Raw genomic sequence first — 20,739 nt, 5'->3', positions numbered from 1 at the left:
ACGGTTAGACTCTGTGTAATGTGCCTGCCAGAGGGTAAAAGCTCATACTCAGAGACAACATGGGGCAGGACGGGATTTTTATGCTGCTTCTCTGCTTGTAAATAGACTGTAGAGACAGCAGAAGACCCGGCACAGACCCAGAAGACCGGGGTCAAAGACTGCAACATCAATTTATCAGACACTTTGACTATAATTCCACCATCTGCTATTTAACACCAACATAAATAACAGCATATATAACACCAACATAAATAATTTTTATTTTTATGGGCTTCTGCTTTGTGTGCTGGAGTTTCAAAAGCAAAAACTAATGCATTATGTAATACAAAACATTGTGTTCCAATCAGTATTTTTACAGTCAAGACGAAATTTTTGTGTTCAACTTCAGACTGGTTCATGTTTTTTTTTTGTTTTGTTTTTTGTCCGAGATAGAGTTTAGGTGCATTTGTATGGAAAAAAGTGTTAGTTGTTCACGCACTGTGGATCAGCTGTTTTTAGTGAGGAGACACACAGAGCAGCTCAGAGTGTTAAATAAAGGGAAACAAAGAGTAAAAACATCTTTGTAAAGCTCAGTGCAGGTGTGCTGTCATCACCATCGCTTTAAGAGATGACAACTGTTTTTTTCAACTCAGAGCTGCTGCAGAAAACTGCGGATTAAAAGCTCGCAGTTCACTGAAAATGGATGAAGTGGGCAGTTCAGTCGAACCTCTGACCCCCTGCCCATGGGCCAGTTTCATGCTGCGATCGAACCGCAATGCAAAAATAACAGTAACACACAGTGACTTGGAGAAGTAACTTTAATCTGATTACTGATTTGGAAAGATTAACACGTTAAATTACTAGTTACTGAAAAAAGCGGCCAGGTTAGAGTAACATGTTACACATTACCGGTCTTGCCGACCGACTGGTCCCCCTAAAAATCAGTTCACCCTGCCTTCACTGCGCCTGCATCATCAGCTGGTTCACGGATTATCACCTCATTTCTGCTTCAAACTGCACTCCAGTCATCATCTATCTCAGCGACAGATATCTGAAGGTTTTGTACAACAATCATTTCCACATAAATTCATCATTATTTTATCATAAAAGACAGATGAAATGATCAGAGTGCCATGGCTACATGAGCTGCTAGCTGATGCGTTCACTGTGCATAGGTTATTTCAAAGTTTCACCTCGTTTCTGCTTAAAACTGACTTTAGAATTAGATTTAAGAGCTTTGACCTTGTCTTCTGATGGTTAATAATCACATTATTCCCTTTGATCGCTTTGGGTGAAGAGAGTCAGACTCAGACGAACAGCTGTGGTTCCAAATGATGCATGCACAGTGGAGGCAGGGCAGACCGATTTTGAGGGGGTGGGGGGGTGGGGGGGGGGGTGAGCATTCAGTCTGCGACACCGGCATCACTGTAGTTGTCTATAGACTGACTGTTTGCAAAGTTTTGTGAAAATACGCTCCAGTGACACCCCCATTTTGTTCTTTAAATAAACACTTTGTTCATTATTCTGGCTCTGACCACATAATTCCATTTTGAAAAATTGTATAAACATATTTCAGAATGTTGGCAACCTTTAAAAGATGAATATACGTATCATGGTTCCTGAAATGTTGGGTGTCACACTATCCTGCTCAGAAACCATCTCATCACCATTTTAGGTTCCAATCATCTTCTCATAATCTCGTTGCCACATTTTCTGCTCAGTATTATAGGTTAAAGTACGATGTAACTGCCAGAAGTGTGTATACCTGGTATACTGTGTCTTCTCGAGGCCACAGTGTTTTCTGGTCCAGAGAGGTCTTTTGTCTTTCCATACGGCCCATCATCTGCAGACGACAGAGACACGCAGTGGGGATTAGACAATATAATCAATAAATAACAACAGGTAATGCTTCCAGCAGTTGTTGGCATCAAGCTGTGCAGCTATGACAGGTCGTCACATCATTAGCCTGTATATGTTCACTTTATCAGGCAACGCATCAAGAATAAAACATGCAGTCCAAGTCTTAGCACAATTAACTTTTGTGATTGTTCCCTGCAGTTTACAATAAATAATCTAATCATGTTTTTGTTTTTTTTTGCTATTGCGCTTCATCCACTGAGTTGCCACAATGACTTCCTAGACCATAAGGTGTATGGTTTTGTTTTCTTACTACTTTTGGAAGAGTTCCTGTGACATATAGTTTGAAGTGACTTACAGTATATGTGAACAAATACTCCATTGTCATCTATGTCTACAAAACTGTGCAGCCTACACATGTGACAAGCTGCTTCTGTATACTGAATGAGGTTATGTGATTCACACTGCATAGCAGAAGGTGGCAGAAAAGCATCAGTAAGCTAGATGCCAACTGCCATATGTAAAAAAAGAACAATATCTGACAGACAGGCATTCTGTGCCTTAAACAGTGAGGAAATTTAAGAAATCATGCTCTCAAACTGAAAGACCATGCTCCGGCATTTAAAAAAGGAATATAACTTTCATACTACTTGGTACTCCACTTGTTTGGAATGTGAGAGACAAGAACAGCAACAGTAGGTTGGCAAGTCCAAGCTAACTTAAGTATTATCTTTTAAAAATGTTTTACAAAAGTGTTCAAACTTAAAATTCCATTTCATGATTACCTCATTTATGAATGTCTGTTCAGTGGTGACAAGAAGCAGTTTACTTCTATTTTGTGGCTCACACAGTAGCATTAATTTGCTTGTTAAGTTCTGCTCACTAATGCAGTGTTTGTATTTTGCTTCTTGCTGGATAAAACAGTCGCACCATGTTTCAGAAATAAATGTGACTTATACAGTAGTGTTCAGAATAATATTAGTGCTATGTGACTAAAAAGATTAATCCAGGTTTTGAGTATATTTCTTATTGTTACATGGGAAACAAGGTACCAGTAGATTCAGTAGATTCTCACAAATCCAACAAGACCAAGCATTCATGATATGCACACTCTTAAGGCTATGAAATTGGGCTATTAGTAAAAAAAAAAAGTAGAAAAGGAGGTGTTCACAATAATAAATAGTAGCATCTGCTGTTGATGCTACAAACTCAAAAACTATTATGTTCACACTGCTTTTTTTTAGCAATCCTGTGAATCACTAAACTAGTATTTAGTTGTATAACCACAGTTTTTCATAATTTCTTCACATCTGCGAGGCATTAATTTTGTTGGTTTGGAACCAAGATTTTGCTCATTTACTAGTGTGCTTGGGGTCATTGTCTTGTTGAAACAGCCTTTTCAAGGGCATGTCCTCTTCAGCATAAGGCAACATGACCTTTTCAAGTATTTTGTTGACATATCCAAACTGATCCATGATACCTGGTATGCGATATATAGGCCCAACACCATAGTAGGAGAAACATGCCCATATCATGATGCTTGCACCACCATGCTTCACTGTCTTCACTGTGAAATGTGGCTTGAATTCAGAGTTTGGGCGTTGTCTCACAAACTGTCTGCGGCCCTTGGACCCAAAAAAAACAAAACAGTTTTGCTCTCATCAGTCCACAAAATATTCCTCCATTTCTCTTTAGGCCAGTTGATGTGTTCTTTGGCAAATTGTATCCTCTTGTGCACATGTCTTTTATTTAACAGAGGGACTTTGCGGGGGATTCTTGCAAATAAATTAGCTTCACACAGGTGTCTTCTAACTGTCACAGCAGTTACAGGTACACAGAAAAAAGTGAAACATCAGTGCACTTGTTGTGGGCTGGGGTGTTTGGCTGGCTTTGTTTTTGTTTTCTGTTTCTCCCACAAGGTGGTATGCATTCAGGACTGAGTGGCTGAGCATTAGGACCTCACCCTGAACACCTGAGGCTTGTTTTCACGTGCAGGTCATCAGGACTCACAGCTGTGGTGTATTCTGTCTTGATCGGAGATTGCTGCATTTAAACCTTGAATGCACAGTGTGTGATTGCCAGAGACTCGACCTTGTGAGCAGACGTGTGAGATCGACGTCAGGAGAACAATCTCACCATTACGGACGCAGAGACCGCTCCAGGTTTGACGCCACAGTCTGTGAAGGAGGATTGGGTGAGGTCTCACGCTCTTCAGCACACTTCCTGAGGTAATTTGGTTTTGGTGACTTTTATGAAGTAATGACAGTGGATTTGGTGTCCCTCACACCTTGTGTTATTGAGCTGTCACGTTATGCTAATTGTCTAATCAGCTTCTGCTGCAGTGGAGATTTGAACTGAGTTGTTCCGTGCCTGCAGGGTGAGAAGCTGATATATATATTTAAGCCAGGAAGTGTTTGCTGATTGTGTGCACCTTTTGAGCTGTGTCTCTCTGGGTGGAGAGTGTTGGACTCACCTCATGTTTTATTTCTTCACAGACTCGGTTTGTCGTGGCCACCTGGGGGGTGTCGGCGGGGTCCCTGGGTCCAAACTGCTGTGGCTCCGGACCGTTTGCGTTGCTGAAAGCGCGCCGTGTTTTCACCTCACCAGACCGCGGACATTTTTGGGTGTTTATCACTGCACTCATTATGATTATTAAATTCTGTTATCTTTTGAACCATGCTCTGCTTATTTCATGCTGGGTCCTGTCAAACGTTGGGTCGGTGCTCCGACCGCGTCCGACACATAACAGCACTTCATTCAAAGTACTTATTTACATTGGTCTAATGGAAAATTGTGGTTTCCAGTTTAAATCTGCTGGAATCACTTTATCAAATCATAAATATACATTGTGAAAAACTAAAAAAAATTATCTGTAACAAATTATATCAATTTTTTTTAAGTTGATCCAAAGTATAATTTTTTTTTGTAACTACAGACTGTCTTTGATCATCCTGGAGCTGATCAATGGGTGAGCCTTTGCCATTCTTGTTATTCTTCTATCCGTTTTGATGGTTGTTTTCCATTTTCTTCCACGCGTCTCTGTTTTTTTTTTATTTTTTATCCATTTTAAAGCATTGGAGATCATTGTAGATGAACAGCCTATAATTTTTTGCACCTGCATATATGTTTTCCCCTCTCCAATCAACTTTTTAATCAAACTACGCTGTTCTTCTGAACAATGTCTTGAACGTCCCATTTTCCTCAGGCTTTCAAAGAGAAAAGCATGTTCAACAGGTGCTGGCTTCATCCTTAAATAGGGGACACTGTTGTGAAAGTGTTGGAACACGGACCCACAACAGGGGGCGCAATGAACGGACAATGGAGAAAGTAAATAACAAGATTTACTACTGAACAAGCAAGAGTAATACAACAAACACAATTTAGGGTCGAATCCGCTGGTGTCGTGTGGGCAGGCTCGAAGGTAGGAGACGTCCGTCTCAGTCGAACCGGAACCACCCAGATCTCCTCTGCCACCGAACCCTGGAAATACTGGAACCGCCAAGTCCCGACTTCCCAGGTGGCCACTGCCTCCGCTCGTCGGATCCGGTACTGCTGGCAGGAGAGAGCAACAACACACAGGAGTGGATGAACGCACCCAGTGACAGAGAGGGGAGAAGCCGCCTCCACCTCTTGACAAAGTTCAGCAGGAAGGTGAGTACTTATCCAAGGAATAAGGTTCTTAGTAGTCACCAGTCCTGAAAAACGGTTTTGACAGTCTTAGTTAATAATGCAAAGTATACCTGCAGAGAATACTACCTTGGTCTTAGGTGATATCTCGGCACTGAGGTGGAGACGCCGTCCTCCTGATATACCTCGGTGCTGAGTGGAAACAGCTGTGTTTGGTGATGGGTGACAGCTGTCACCCAGATTACTCCCATGATGCGGCAGCGCCCTCTGGTGCCTGGAGCCCGCACTCCAGGCAGGGCGCCCTCTGGTGGTGGTGGGCCAGCAGTACCTCCTCTTCAGCGGCCCACACAACAGACACCTGATTCACACCTGTTTGTTCCACAAAATTGACGAACTCACTGACTGAATGCCACACTACTATTATTGTGAACACCCCCTTTTCTACTTTTTTTTTTACTAATAACCCAATTTCATAGCCTTAAGAGTGTGCATATCATGAATGTTTGGTCTTGTTGGATTTGTGAGAATCTACTGAATCTACTGGTACCTTGTTTCCCATGTAACAGTAAGAAATATACTCAAAACCTGGATTAATCTTTTTAGTCACATAGCACTACCATTATTCTGAACACTACTGTACAGCTCCATGGAGTGGACATAGTGTGGATTTTCCCTTAAGGTGTTCCTCCATGAATCAAATTCCTCCAGGGAGGGGCACGGGGCCCCCAGATTGAAAGCGTCTGGCTGGGAGTTCTTCTGGAATCAATACCTTCAAAAGGAATCGCTGTTTTAAATCAAATGACACCTCTTTCCAAACGTTCTACAACAGACCAAACCATTTTTTCCCCAAAATGAGACGTCCTCCATTCTTTGTGAATTACACAGATCTTGACATTCAGCTGGCTGAAAGGAACCATCAACATTTACTTATTATTACAATTTTTATTCTTGTGTTTATTTCAAATTGAAAGATGCAAGAAAATCCATTGACAGTCCTGGTCTCTGAAACACAGGAAAAACAAAAAAAGAAACGCGCCCTCAAAGATGTTCTTCGAGGGCCCGGCCAGGCTTAAAACGGCAGCGGTGACTGATATCATTGGTGCTTCGCCACCTGGTGGTTAGTCTCCACACAAGTAGAAATCGCTGCATGCATATGTGGATCTTCCACAGCAGAAATGTAGCAAAAGTCAGTGTAAGAACACATCCAATCCAGTGGCCTGATTTTCACAGACACACGGTTACACACACACACAGATTTTTTTTTTTTTACACATTTGTGCATCTAGCTACACATTTGTGGATCGAAATGCACATTTGTGAATACTTTTGCTACAATAATGGCCTCATACTTTTTTATTGTATATCAAATAATGTCTGTGCAAAGGTTGGTGCCTTTACTATAAAGTGCACAGTTGTAACAATATTTTACACATATCTGTTCCACTAAATTGTTGCTAACTTAGTATTCAGTACTTGAGGCAAATTTGTTGTGATTTGGCGCTATAGAAATGAAATTGAAATTGTTCAGAATTATTTATTGCATATCAGTCAGATTAATTATAATTAAGATATAATTATGAGATATAATTAAAATAATATAATAATATAAGATATAATTTTTTGCACCTGCGTATAAGTTTTGCCCTCTCCAATCAACTTTTTAATCAAACTACGCTGTTCTTCTGAACAATGTCTTGAATGTCCCATTTTCCTCAGGCTTTCAAAGAGAAAAGCATGTTCAACAGGTGCTGGCTTCATCCTTAAATAGGGGGCACCTGATTCACACTTGTTTTTCCAACAAAACTGACGAACTCACTCACTGAATGCCACATTACTATTATTGTGAACACCCGCTTTTCTACTTTTTTTACTAATAGCCTGATTTCATAGCCTTAAGAGTGTGCATATCATGAATGTTTGGTCTTGTTGGATTTGTGAGAATCTACTGAATCTACTGGTACCTTGTTTCCCATGTAACAATAAGAAATATACTCCAAACCTGAATTAATCTTTTTAGTCACATAGCACTACTATTATTCTGAACATTACTGTATATGTGAACAAATGCTCCATTGTCATCTATGTCTATAAAACTGTGCAGCCTACACATGACAAGCTGCTTCTGTATACTGAATGAGGTCATGTGATTCACACTGCACAGCAGAAGGTGGCAGAAAAGCATCATTAAGCTAGATGCCAACTGCCATATGTAAAAAAAGAAGATCTGACAGACAGGCATTCTGTGTCTTAAACAGTGAGTAAATTTAAGAAATCATGCTCTCAAACTGAAAGACCGTGCTCCGGCATTTAAAAAGGGAATATAACTTTCATACTACTTGGCACTCCACTTGTTTGGAATGTGTGAGACAGCAACAGCAGGTTGGCAAGTCCAAGCTAACTTAAGTATTATCTTTTCCAAATGTTCAAACTTAAAATTACATTTCATGATTACCTCATTTATGAATGTCTGTTCAGTGGCAACAAGAAGCAGTCTACTTGTATTTTGTGGCTCACACAGTAGCATTAATATGCTTGTTAAGTTCTGCTCACTAATGCAGTGTTTGTATTTTGCTTCTTGCTGGATAAAACAGTTGCACCATGTTTCAAAAATAAATGTGACTTATAGATTGGTGCAACTCATATACTTTCTCCCCAACTTTACAACGCATTTTTGGAGAGATTCAACTAATACTCTGGTGCAATTTACATTTGGGAAAATATAGTTTATTCTCCAGTACAGCATGATTTCATAAAACAGATTTTGTGACCATTTGGAAAGTTCACCGTTTGGCCATTAGCATAAATTCATATGTCAAATTTGATCAACATTCATCTCAACCTGAGTTCTAATAACACTGCTCATATGAATATAATGATTAATGAATGGATATGTGCTAATTTGGGTGTTACATAATCACAATCATTATTAATACAGGATCAAACGACCAACAAATTCTTATGGTCAAAACAATAACTGGAGCACCTCTTCATTGTTCAAAACTTAACTATAAACTGTTAACGTTTGTCTTTTTCATTCCGCCATTTCCAGACAATGAAAATCCGACGAGGGGGCGGGACCACTCCTTCCCAAGGCGTGCTCACAGGCGAATGACGTCACCGACAGGCGTGGAAAAACTCACGCATGCGCACGAGGGTTCAAGCATGTCTGACGTAAAAACATATGAATGAAATCCATATAGTTTTTGAAAAAAATAAAAAGGACCGTTACTTTATTGACAGACCTCGTATTGTGGATTTAGCAGATATGTATTTGATTCTTTTTAACACCAGAAAGCCCTTTTGGGACTTTGGCATTTAATTTTTTCTGAGGTAAAAATTTGTGGAATTGGAAGGTAGTGTTGGCGGAGGTTTGCACTCTATGAGCATAGTGCTCTAATTGATTATGATTGTTTCATTATTGAAACAATCCACATAACTTCAGCATTATGAAACATTATTTATTATTATTGTTAGTATTATCATTGTTATTATTACTATTATTATTATCATTATTACTACACTGTCATGATGCAAAAACAAAGAATGCTATGTAGAATTTCTATTGCTTACAGCAATGTGGAATAACTTTGTACCTAATGGAGACAAATGAGATGAAGATTTTATTCTCATTTCATTACATTGTCAGAACATGATGCATCACACAGTGTCATTGTATAAAGTAATTTGCTAGTTTCCAACAGTCTCAGTTTATGAAACATTTTCCTCTAATAATCTCCAAATATGTCACAAGTTTGCAGTGGGAAAATATGCAGCACTTTCCCACTGGCAAAGCTTAGAAATGACTTATTTTCCCAGCAGTGACAGAGGAAAGGAGGCCATTGTTGGTCTGTTTCAAAGTTTCGCCATCGTCGGGGAGGTGTAATAGGTTTAAGAATTCATAAGTTGTGCATTCTGTTTAGCTTTAAACCACTTTCATAAGCTGTCTGGCACTCCGGCAGTGGGGCTGTCACCGGAATAATGGACCCCAGAGGCTGCACATCGACACAAACACCAGCACGAGATACACCAAATAACCACCGACACCCCAACACACGAACAACGTGCGATGAACATAGTCCACAAAGACACAAACACTTCAGATCACTCTGTCACCGTCGGGTCTCGTACGTGGATAAAGCAAACTGTCATTCACACTTTCCAACAAAGCCTGTGAAGAATCCGCTCTCCTTCTCTAAAAAAAAGTATTTATCTCAACAATAACGACCGATACAGTTCCTTTTATGGTCTCTTTCTTCCAGCTCAGTCTGATAAATTAGCAGCTCCCGGAGAACAATTGGAATGTGATGAGGCTAACGATGGCCGGCGCCGTCAGCAGCTGAACAGGTTGAGCTACAGATAAAGCACCAGCACAGATTTTCCTCCTCCACTGGAAGAGCTGGCAAAATGCTTACAGCATAAAAATCTTTTCAAGCAGAGATGATAAAGACTCCAGCAGGGTGGCATCTGGCACACGAGACGATTTCACTGGCAAGACCTCACAGACTTTTTGTTCAAAAGTTCAACTTCAATTCACAGTGACCTAAAATGACTGTTGTATGAACAAGATCAGTCTGAGAATGCAGACTCTCAACCCCGAACAGATTCTGATTGGAAAACATGACAGCATTGTATCCATATTAGTTACATGACAGACTGAAGACAAAATGTAAAAAATCTCCAAATAGGGAAGAATTGTATTTAAAATAATGTACACTACAGGATCAAGGTACTAATTCCCACCCCCCAAAAAAGTCCATAGCAAGGTATCTGACCTGAAGTAAAAACAAAGTAATATAGTCTAGGCCCACACCCTCTAGGCCAAGTCTTTGACAATCAAGGCCAAGGTTCTGAACCCTGAGGCCAAGGCTTTGACCATCAAGGCCAAGCCAAGACTCTGAAGCCCAATGCTGAGGCTATGACCTTCAAGGCCAAGGCTTTGACTGTCAAGGCCAATGCCAAGGTTTTCCAATCAAAGATGAGGCCAAGGCTTTGACATTCAAGACCAAATATATTACTCCTAAGGCCAAGGTTCTGAACCCCAATGTCAAGGCTTTAATGCCGAATCCAAGGCTTTCATTGTCAAGACCAAGGTAAAGGCCAAAGGTTAGACCATTAACCTGTTCATGCCCAGATTTTTTTATAAGTGGAAAAAGTTGCATTAGTACCTTGGAGATTTTTTTTATTGTGAGCCCAAAATGACAGTGATACACTTCGGCAACAATTGTTGCCAGTGGGGCAAAACACAGATAAAAGGTCGAGCCTTTGATATGCAAGGACAAGGCTTTTACCTTCAAGCCTTATGCACATAGGAGGTGTGTAGAGGCCCATAATAAGACTGTGCATTTAAGATTTTTTGACCACAGTTAATACAGGCAGTCACCTCGAATAAAAGCTGCTTAAATGACATGAGACTGTTTTATTTGTAACTGTATCAAAGTGACGCTGCTTCATTAAAGAAGAGACACACTACTGTTGAACAGTGCTCAATGGAAAAGAGAAATGCACTCAGCCTGTTCAGTCATTTGAATAAAGTGACAGTGATTCACACAAGTAGGCGCCACAATACGAGAACTGCTGAGATAAATACAGAAGCAGCTGCTTGTTCACAGCAACAACACAAAAACCCTCTCATGATGCCTCCAAACAGAAAAGGCATCAATTTATATTTACCGTCTGCACTTTGATCAAAGCGTGCTATGACAAGACCATATTGTGATGCAGGTTTTGTCTGAAATACAGCAGTTTGTGAAGAAAACTGTGATGTCATTCATTCATTTGTTCTTAGAATGTCATTATCTGCAGAAATCAGCCACAGTATGACATCATGAGACTGTCAGGGCAGGTCACGTCAGGTCTGGGAGCACGTGCTTATGCCACGTGTCACCACGTCCACTGCTCTACAGAGCCACCCCCACGCGCCCACCACTCTGCAGAGCTGCCCCCCGCATTAAACACTCTACAGAGCCGCACCCATGCATCCACCATTCTACAGAGCCGCCCCAATGCATCCACCACTCTGCAGAGGCGCCCCCACGCATCTACCACTCTGCAGAGCCACCCCCACGCATCTACCACTCTGCAGAGCTGCCCCACGCATCCGACACTCTACAGAGCCGCACGCATGCATCCACCACTCTGCAGAGCCGCTCCCACGCATCCACCGCTCTACAGAGCTGCCTTCATGCATCCACGACTCTACAGAGCCACTCCCATGTCATATAGGTAAATACGACCACCCAGACAGACAGTTGCTCCATCCCCCTATGATGAGCATAACCATCTATCTGTCACAGCCCAGTAAAACCTGGGTGTGTCCTTGGTCTTTTCCAGCCACTGAGATCCTCAACACTCCATCACCTGCACACTGGGTCACGCACAGAGCAACGTGCCACATGGCCAAAATGTGATAGCTGATGCTCCTTCAAAAGGCAAAAGATATGCCTCAACTTAGGCCCAATCCCAATATCAATTCCACCCCTACCTTAGCATCAAGACAAACAACCATACGGTAAGACAGGAAGCACCAGGACCCGAAACGACTTGGAATTTGTTCTCCTGTGAAGACCTCGGCATCACCAAACACCTCTGTCCAGCAACCTGGAGATCCTGTAAACTCTTTGCAGGTTTCTTTCAATCTCAAAAGCAAAAGACTTAGCACATTAATTAATTAGCACATTAATTAATTAGCCACTAATTACACTAAACAAAAAAATAAATGCAACACTTTTGGTTTTGCTCCCATTTTGTACGAGATGAACTCAAATATCTAAAACTTATTCCACATACACAATATCACCATTTCCCTCAAATATTGTTCACAAACCAGTCTAAATCTGTGATAGTGAGCACTTCTCCTTTGCTGAGATAATCCATCCCACCTCACAGGTGTGCCATACCAAGATGCTGATTAATCAATCAATTTCAATCAATTTTATTTGTATAGCACCAAATCACAACAAACAGTTGCCCCAAGGCGCTTTATATTGTAAGGCAAGGCCATACAATAATTACAGAAAAACCCCAACGGTCAAAATGACCCCCTGTGAGCAAGCATTTGGCGACAGTGGGAAGGAAAAACTCGCTTTTAACAGGAAGAAACCTCCAGCAGAACCAGGCTCAGGGAGGGGCAGTCTTCTGCTGGGACTGGTTGGGGCTGAGGGAGAGAACCAGGAAAAAGACATGCTGTGGAGGGGAGCAGAGATCGATCACTAATGATTAAATGCAGAGTGGTGCATACAGAGCAAAAAGAGAAAGAAACACTCAGTGCATCATGGGAACCCCCCAGCAGTCTAAGTCTATAGCAGCATAACTAAGGGATGGTTCAGGGTCACCTGATCCAGCCCTAACTATAAGCTTTAGCAAAAAGGAAAGTTTTAAGCCTAATATTAAAAGTAGAGAGGGTGTCTGTCTCACTGATCCGAATTGGGAGCTGGTTCCACAGGAGAGGAGCCTGAAAGCTGAAGGCTCTGCCTCCCATTCTACTCTTACAAACCCTAGGAACTACAAGTAAGCCTGCAGTCTGAGAGCGAAGCGCTCTATTGGGGTGATATGGTACTATGAGGTCCCTAAGATAAGATGGGACCTGATTATTCAAAACCTTATAAGTAAGAAGAAGAATTTTAAATTCTATTCTAGAATTAACAGGAAGCCAATGAAGAGAGGCCAATATGGGTGAGATATGCTCTCTCCTTCTAGTCCCCGTCAGTACTCTAGCTGCAGCATTTTGAATTAACTGAAGGCTTTTCAGGGAACTTTTAGGACAACCTGATAATAATGAATTACAAGGTTAGACACCATGTTTCTAAGATTTGTGGGGCCAAGTACAATAACATCAGTTTTATCTGTGTTTAAAAGCAGGAAATTAGAGGTCATCCATGTCTTTATGTCTGTAAGACAATCCTGCAGTTTAGCTAATTGGTGTGTGTCCTCTGGCTTCATGGATAGATAAAGCTGGGTATCATCTGCGTAACAATGAAAATTTAAGCAATGCCGTCTAATAATACTGCCTAAGGGAAACATGTATAAAGTGAATAAAACTGGTCCTAGCACAGAACCTTGTGGAACTCCATAATTAACCTTAGTCTGTGAAGAAGATTCCCCATTTACATGAACAAATTGTAATCTATTAGATAAATATGATTCAAACCACCGCAGCGCAGTGCCTTTAATACCTATGGCATGCTCTAATCTCTGTAATAAAATTTTATGGTCAACAGTATCAAAAGCAGCACTGAGGTCTAACAGAACAAGCACAGAGATGAGTCCACTGTCTGAGGCCATAAGAAGATTATTTGTAACCTTCACTAATGCTGTTTCTGTACTATGATGAATTCTAAAACCTGACTGAAACTCTTCAAATAGACCATTCCTCTGCAGATGATCAGTTAGCTGTTTTACAACTACCCTTTCAAGAATTTTTGAGAGAAAAGGAAGGTTGGAGATTGGCCTATAATTAGCTAAGATAGCTGGGTCACGTGATGGCTTTTTAAGTAATGGTGTAATTACTGCCACCTTAAAAGCCTGTGGTACATGGCCAACTAATAAAGATAGATTGATCATATTTAAGATCGAAGCATTAAATAATGGTAGGGCTTCCTTGAGCAGCCTGGTAGGAATAGGGTCTAATAGACATGTTGATGGTTTGGATGAAGTAACTAATGAAAATAACTCAGACAGAACAATCTGAGAGAAAGAGTCTAACCAAATACCTGTTGTGTGGGCCGCCAGAAGAGGAGGTACTGCTGGCCCACCACCAGAGGGCGCCCTGTCTGGAGTGCGGGCTCCAGGCACCAGAGGGCGCAGCCGCCTCACAGGAGCAGCCAGGGTGACAGCTGTCACGCATCACCTGCAACAGCTGTTACCAATCATCCGATCGGCAGGAGTATATCAGCAGGACGACGTCTCCACCTCTTTGCCGAGATATCGTTTCTACCGAGAAGGTAACGTACTCAGCTAACTGATTGACAGTGATCTTTGTGACTTGTGCATTACTCTGAGAGAACTTCCCAACGAGAGGTGGAGGTAGCTTACCTGTCGTTCGGATTCCTGGGTGCGAACGCGCCCTCCTTTAACTGTTCTTTATTCCTCGCCAGCAGTACCAGGTCCGACACGCGGAGGCAGTGGCCACCTGGGAGTTCGGGACTTGGCGGCTCCAGTATTCCCGGGGTCTGGTGGCGGAGGAAACCGTGTGGTTCCGGTTCTACTTTGGAGAGGCGTCTCCTATCTTCGAGCCTGCCCACACGACACCTGTGTGAATTTGACTTTGTCCTTTATTGTGATCTGTTGTCCTTGTTGTGCGTATTCACAACAGTAAAGTGTGTTATTTGACCTATTCCATTGTCCGTTCATTTGCGCCCCCTGTTGTGGGTCCGTGTACTTACACTTTCCCAACAATACCAGTATCACTGAAAGCAGCCAAAGATAACCATACGTCTTTGGAATGGTTATGAGTAATTTTTTTCTCTAATAGTTAAAATTTTATTAGCAAAGAAAGTCATGAAGTCATTACTAGTTAAAGTTAAAGGAATACTCGGCTCAATAGAGCTCTGACTCTTTGTCAGCCTGGCTACAGTGCTGAAAAGAAACCTGGGGTTGTTCTTATTTTCTTCAATTAGTGATGAGTAGTAAGATGTCCTAGCTTTACGGGGGGCTTTTTTTTATAGAGCAACAGACTCTTTTTCCAGGCTAAGTGAAGATCTTCTAAATTAGTGAGATGCCATTTCCTCTCCAACTTATGGGTTATCTGCTTTAAGCTGCGAGTTTGTGAGTTATACCACGGAGTCAGGCACTTCTGATTTAAAGCTCTCTTAGATTTAAAGCTCTGATTAGACACCATGATTAGTGCACAGGTGTGCCTTAGACTGTCCACAATAAAAGGCCACTCTGAAAGGTGCAGTTTTGTTTTATTGGGGGGGGGATACCAGTCAGTATCTGGTGTGACCACCATTTGCCTCATGCAGTGCAACACATCTCCTTCGCATAGAGTTGATCAGGTTGTCAATTGTGGCCTGTGGAATGTTGGTCCACTCCTCTTCAATGGCTGTGCAAAGTTGCTGGACATTGGCAGCAAGTGGTACACGCTGTCGTATACGCCGGTCCAGAGCATCCCAAACATGCTCAATGGGTGACATGTCCGGTGAGTATGCCGGCCATGCAAGAACTGGGACATTTTCAGCTTCCAAGAATTGTGTACAGATCCTTGCAACATGGGGCCGTGCATTATCCTGCTGCAACATGAGGTGATGTTCTTGGATGTATGGCACAACAATGGGCCTCAGGATCTTGTCATGGTATCTCTGTGCATTCAAAATGCCATCAATAAAATGCACCTGTGTTCTTCGTCCATAACAGACGCCTGCCCATACCATAACCCCACTGCCACCATGGGCCAATTGATCCACAACATTGACATCAGAAAACCGCTCACCCACACAACGCCACACACGCTGTCTGCCATCTGCCCTGGACAGTGTGAACCGGGATTCATCCGTGAAGAGAACACCTCTCCAACGTGCTAAACGCCAGCGAATGTGAGCATTTGCCCACTCAAGTCGGTTATGACGACGAACTGGAGTCAGGTCGAGACCCCGATGAGGACGACGAGCATGCAGATGAGCTTCCCTGAGACGGTGTCTGACAGTTTGTGCAGAAATTCTTTGGTTATGCAAACCGATTGTTTCAGCAGCTGTCCGAGTGGCTGGTCTCAGACGATCTTGGAGGTGAACATGCTGGATGTGGAGGTCCTGGGCTGGTGTGGTTACACGTGGTCTGCGGTTGTGAGGCTGGTTGGATTATACTGCCAAATTCTCTGAAACGCCTTTGGAGACAGCTTATGGTAGAGAAATGAACATTCAATACACGAGCAACAGCTCTGGTTGACATTCCTGCTGTCAGCATGCCAATTGCACACTCCCTCAAATCCTGCGACATCTGCGGCATTGTGCTGTGTGATAAAACTGCACCTTTCAGAGTGGCCTTTTATTGTGGGCAGTCTAAGGCACACCTGTGCACTAATCATGGTGTCTAATCAGCATCTTGATATGGCACACCTGTGAGGTGGGATGGATTATCTCAGCAAAGGAGAAGTGCTCACTATCACAGATTTAGACTGGTTTGTGAACAATATTTGAGGGAAATGGTGATATTGTGTATGTGGAAAAAGTTTTAGATCTATGAGTTCATCTCATACAAAATGGGAGCAAAACCAAAAGTGTTGCGTTTATATTTTTGTTGAATGTAGATTTGTCTGCATGGGTTCAGAGTGTGGGAGGAAACCAGTGTTTATGGACAGAACCCACACAGTCTCAACACGCAAGGTCCGCACAGCTGGGGTCAAACCACTGGTCCTCCCACCCAAACTGAGTGAGCAGATTGTTTTCATATGACGATGGAGACTTTGGAACATGTTAAAAAACACTTCAAGCTTGTGTGACACTCACAAACATACAACACACCAAGTTACTGAACATCAAACTGACTGTGTGTGGTCATTATGTGGCTGAAGGCAGAGAAGATGTGAAATTAACTATCGTCCTCGGCAACGCAGAGACAGTGGGCAAGGTGAGAGAAGACAACATCACTATCACCTACACTAGTGTTCAGAATAATAGTAGTACTATGTGACTAAAAAGATTAATCCAGGTTTTGAGTATATTTCTTATTGTTACATGGGAAACAAGATACCAGTAGATTCAGTAGATTCTCACAAATCCAACAAGACCAAGCATTCATGATATGCACACTCTTAAGGCTATGAAATTGGGCTATTAGTAAAAAAAAGTAGAAAAGGGGGTGTTCACAATAATAGGTCAGTGAGTTCGTCAATTTTGTGGAACAAACAGGTGTGAATCAGGTGTCCCCTATTTAAGGATGAAGCCAGCACCTGTTGAACATGCTTTTCTCTTTGAAAGCCTGAGGAAAATGGGACGTTCAAGACATTGTTCAGAAGAACAGCGTAGTTTGATTAAAAGTTGATTGGAGAGGGGAAAACTTATACACAGGTGCAAAAAATTATAGGCTGTTCATCTACAATGATCTCCAATGCTTTAAAATGGACAAAAAAAAAAACAGACGCGTGGATGAAAATGGAAAACAACCATCAAAGTGGATAGAAGAATAACCAGAATGGCAAAGGTTCACCCATTGATCAGCTCCAGGATGATCAAAGACAGTCTGGAGTTACCTGAAAGTGCTGTGACAGTTAGAAGACACCTGTATGAAGCTAATTTATTTGCAAGAATCCCCCGCAAAGTCCCTCTGTTAAATAAAAGACATGTGCAGAAGATGTTACAATTTGCCAAAGAACGCATCAACTGGCCTAAAGAGAAATGGAGGAATATTTTGTGGACTGATGAGCGTAAAATTGTTCTTTTTGGGTCCAAGGGCCGCAGACAGTTTGTGAGATGACCCCCAAACTCTGAATTCAAGCCACAGGTTCACAGTGAAGACAGTGAAGCATGGTGGTGCAAGCATCATGATATGGGCATGTTTCCCCTACTATGGTGTTGGGCCTATATATCGCATACCAGGTATCATGGATCAGTTTGGATATGTCAAAATACTTGAAGAGGTCATGTTGCCTTATGCTGAAGAGGACATGCTCTTGAAATAGGTGTTTCAACAAGACAATGACCCCAAGCACACTAGTAAACGAGCAAAATCTTGGTTCCAAACCAACAAAATTAATGCCTCACAGATGTGAAGAAATCATGAAAAATTGTGGTTATACAACTAAATACTAGTTTAGTGATTCACAGGATTGCTAAAAAAGCAGTTTGAACATAATAGTTTTGAGTTTGTAGCATCAACAGCAGATGCTACTATTATTGTGAACACCCCCTTTTCTACTTTTTTTTTACTAATAGCCCAATTTCATAGCCTTAAGAGTGTGCATATCATGAATGCTTGGTCTTGTTGGATTTGTGAGAATCTACTGAATCTACTGGTACCTTGTTTCCCATGTAACAATAAGAAATATACTCAAAACCTGGATTAATCTTTTTAGTCACATAGCACTACTATTGTTCTGAACACTACTGTACATGCAAAATACAAAAAGTCTTCAGAAATATGAAATGGAAAGAAAACACACACACACACACACACACACACACACACACACACTTTTTAAAATCAGTCACCCACACATATAGAGCAGCTTGCGCAGGACCAAGCAGTAATTAGGACACTTAATGGCTTCTGTGTTGTGGTTAATTGCAGCCTGTATGGTTTTGCTGGAGGTAGGTGGTGTGTGTGTGTGTGTGGGGGGGGGGGGGGGGGGGGGCGTGGCTGGGGGAGTGAGTGAGTGAGGGGTTTCGGAGAGGCGGTGTTACAGTTTAACTGTAATCATCGTGCTTTCTTCTTATACCCTCCATCACTTTTGTGTCACACAATGCTTCAGGTTCACTGACAATGAAACAAGTTTCAAAATATACTGAGCTGAAGGTGCCACTGACTGAAAGCCTTCAAACTAGAAACACTCTCCACGACCAACATTTTTAGATATCAACTGCTAACCATTGATCCTGATCACTTAACTTTTACCCCAATCTATGACGCTCAGTGGTGACCTTTCATCCTAATCTTAGATCCTGAATGGTGACTTTTGAATCTGAAATTTGTTCCTGACAAATGATCTTTGAGTGTGATCTCTCATTTGTGATTCTGATCTCTTTCCTGATCTTTTATGCTTTATCTTGATCATTATTCATGACCACTTAACATTGATCTTGATCTTTGATCATGAGAGGTGTCCTTTGATCCCAATCTTAGATCCTGAATGGTGACTTGATCCTGACGTTTGTTTCTGACAACTGATCTTTGACCCTGATCTCTCATCTGTGAGCCTGATTGATGACCTTTGATCCTGATCTTTGTTGTTGATCACTTAACTTTAATGTTGTTCTTAGATCCTGAGGGGTTACTTCTGTTCCTGATCATTCATGCTTGATCCAGTCTGTGGAACTTTGATCCTGATATTTCTTCCTGGTCACTTAACTTTGATCCTGATCTTAGATTGTGAGTGGCAACTTGTGTTCCTGATCATTCTTCATAGTCACTCATCTTTGATTCTGAATGGTGACCTGTAATCCCTCGCCATTGTTCCTGGCTATTTTGATCGTGATTTGTGTTCATGTGATGTGTTGCAGAATGGTTTCTAAAATGTGCTTCAGTCCAGCAAACAAAATGGAAAAAGACAGGTCGGGATTAAATGTTTGTTGCTGAAATCAATCAATCAATCAATCAGTCCTGCAGATTTAGTTGACTAAAACCTTATGATATTTATTAAACCACTAAAACTACTAAATTTAATGAATAAAACTAGACTACAACAAAAAATTCAGATGACAAAATCATGACTGAAACTAAACAAAAATATTCAGACATGACCACTGCAGGATGGTGTGGAGACGTTAATGCATTTTCTCTTTTCCACTGAACCACACTTGTTTTTAATCCATCATCAATCCAGCATCTACAAACCATCCAACAGGTGGCAGTCTCATCTATGTGATATTACACTGGCCAAACACAGTGGCCTGTTAGATTTGTCTGGTGCATTAAAGTTCACCACATCTGAAAGAGCATCGTGTTAAACTGGAGGGCACGGCGATCTATCAATTCACTCACTGCATCCCACAGGCTGCTGTACTGTGTGTACATGCCCGTGCACTCAGTACACACGCATGCCCGTGCACTCAGTACACACACATGCCCGTGCACTCAGTACACACACATGCCCGTGCACTCAGTACACACATGCCAGTGCAATCAGTACACACGCATGCCCGTGCACTCAGTACACACATGCCAGTGCAATCAGTACACACGCATGCCCGTGCACTCAGTACACACGCATGCCCGTGCACACAGTACAGCAGGTGTTGACGAAACAATCCTCCAACAGCCGCCTGACAGCGAATAACACGACTCTCCCTCTCCAACTGCGACACGCACGATATGTCATTAAATCTTCTCATAATAGGATGCAAACCTCTGTGGAAACAGGACAAACAAAAGGAAAGGCAGTTTTTGAAAATGAAAGAAATGTCTCAAAGCTGAAGAGAACAAGGTACGTGGAGACAACAGTTTGGCAGCTGCAGGAAAAATAAGACATCAAAACCTCCTTTGAAGTTACAGTTTAGCTTCTGTTTGCCAACAGTTTGATGTCGTGGATCCGACATGAAGCTCGCTTAACAAGTTTAAGAGGGGAGAGTGAGATGAACAATGAAAACAAGCGCTAAGTGGGTCACGTGGTCTGGTCCTCATCAGCTGCTG

At 41.9% G+C, this 20,739-nt stretch overlaps 1 protein-coding gene across 1 annotated transcript in view; it reads right to left on the bottom strand.

Moving 5' to 3' along the window:
• Positions 1-20,739, bottom strand: part of grip2b (glutamate receptor interacting protein 2b) — a 454,393-nt gene that overhangs the window by 130,299 nt on the left and 303,355 nt on the right. Inside the window, 1 exon segment of the mRNA XM_034165962.1 lies at positions 1,745-1,822. Within this exon segment, the coding sequence (XP_034021853.1) occupies positions 1,745-1,822 (78 nt within the window).

Source organism: Thalassophryne amazonica, chromosome 3 (assembly GCF_902500255.1).
Source record: "Thalassophryne amazonica chromosome 3, fThaAma1.1, whole genome shotgun sequence".
In the NCBI taxonomy this organism is placed as follows: domain Eukaryota; kingdom Metazoa; phylum Chordata; class Actinopteri; order Batrachoidiformes; family Batrachoididae; genus Thalassophryne; species Thalassophryne amazonica.
This window is presented reverse-complemented; position numbering and strand designations above follow the sequence as displayed.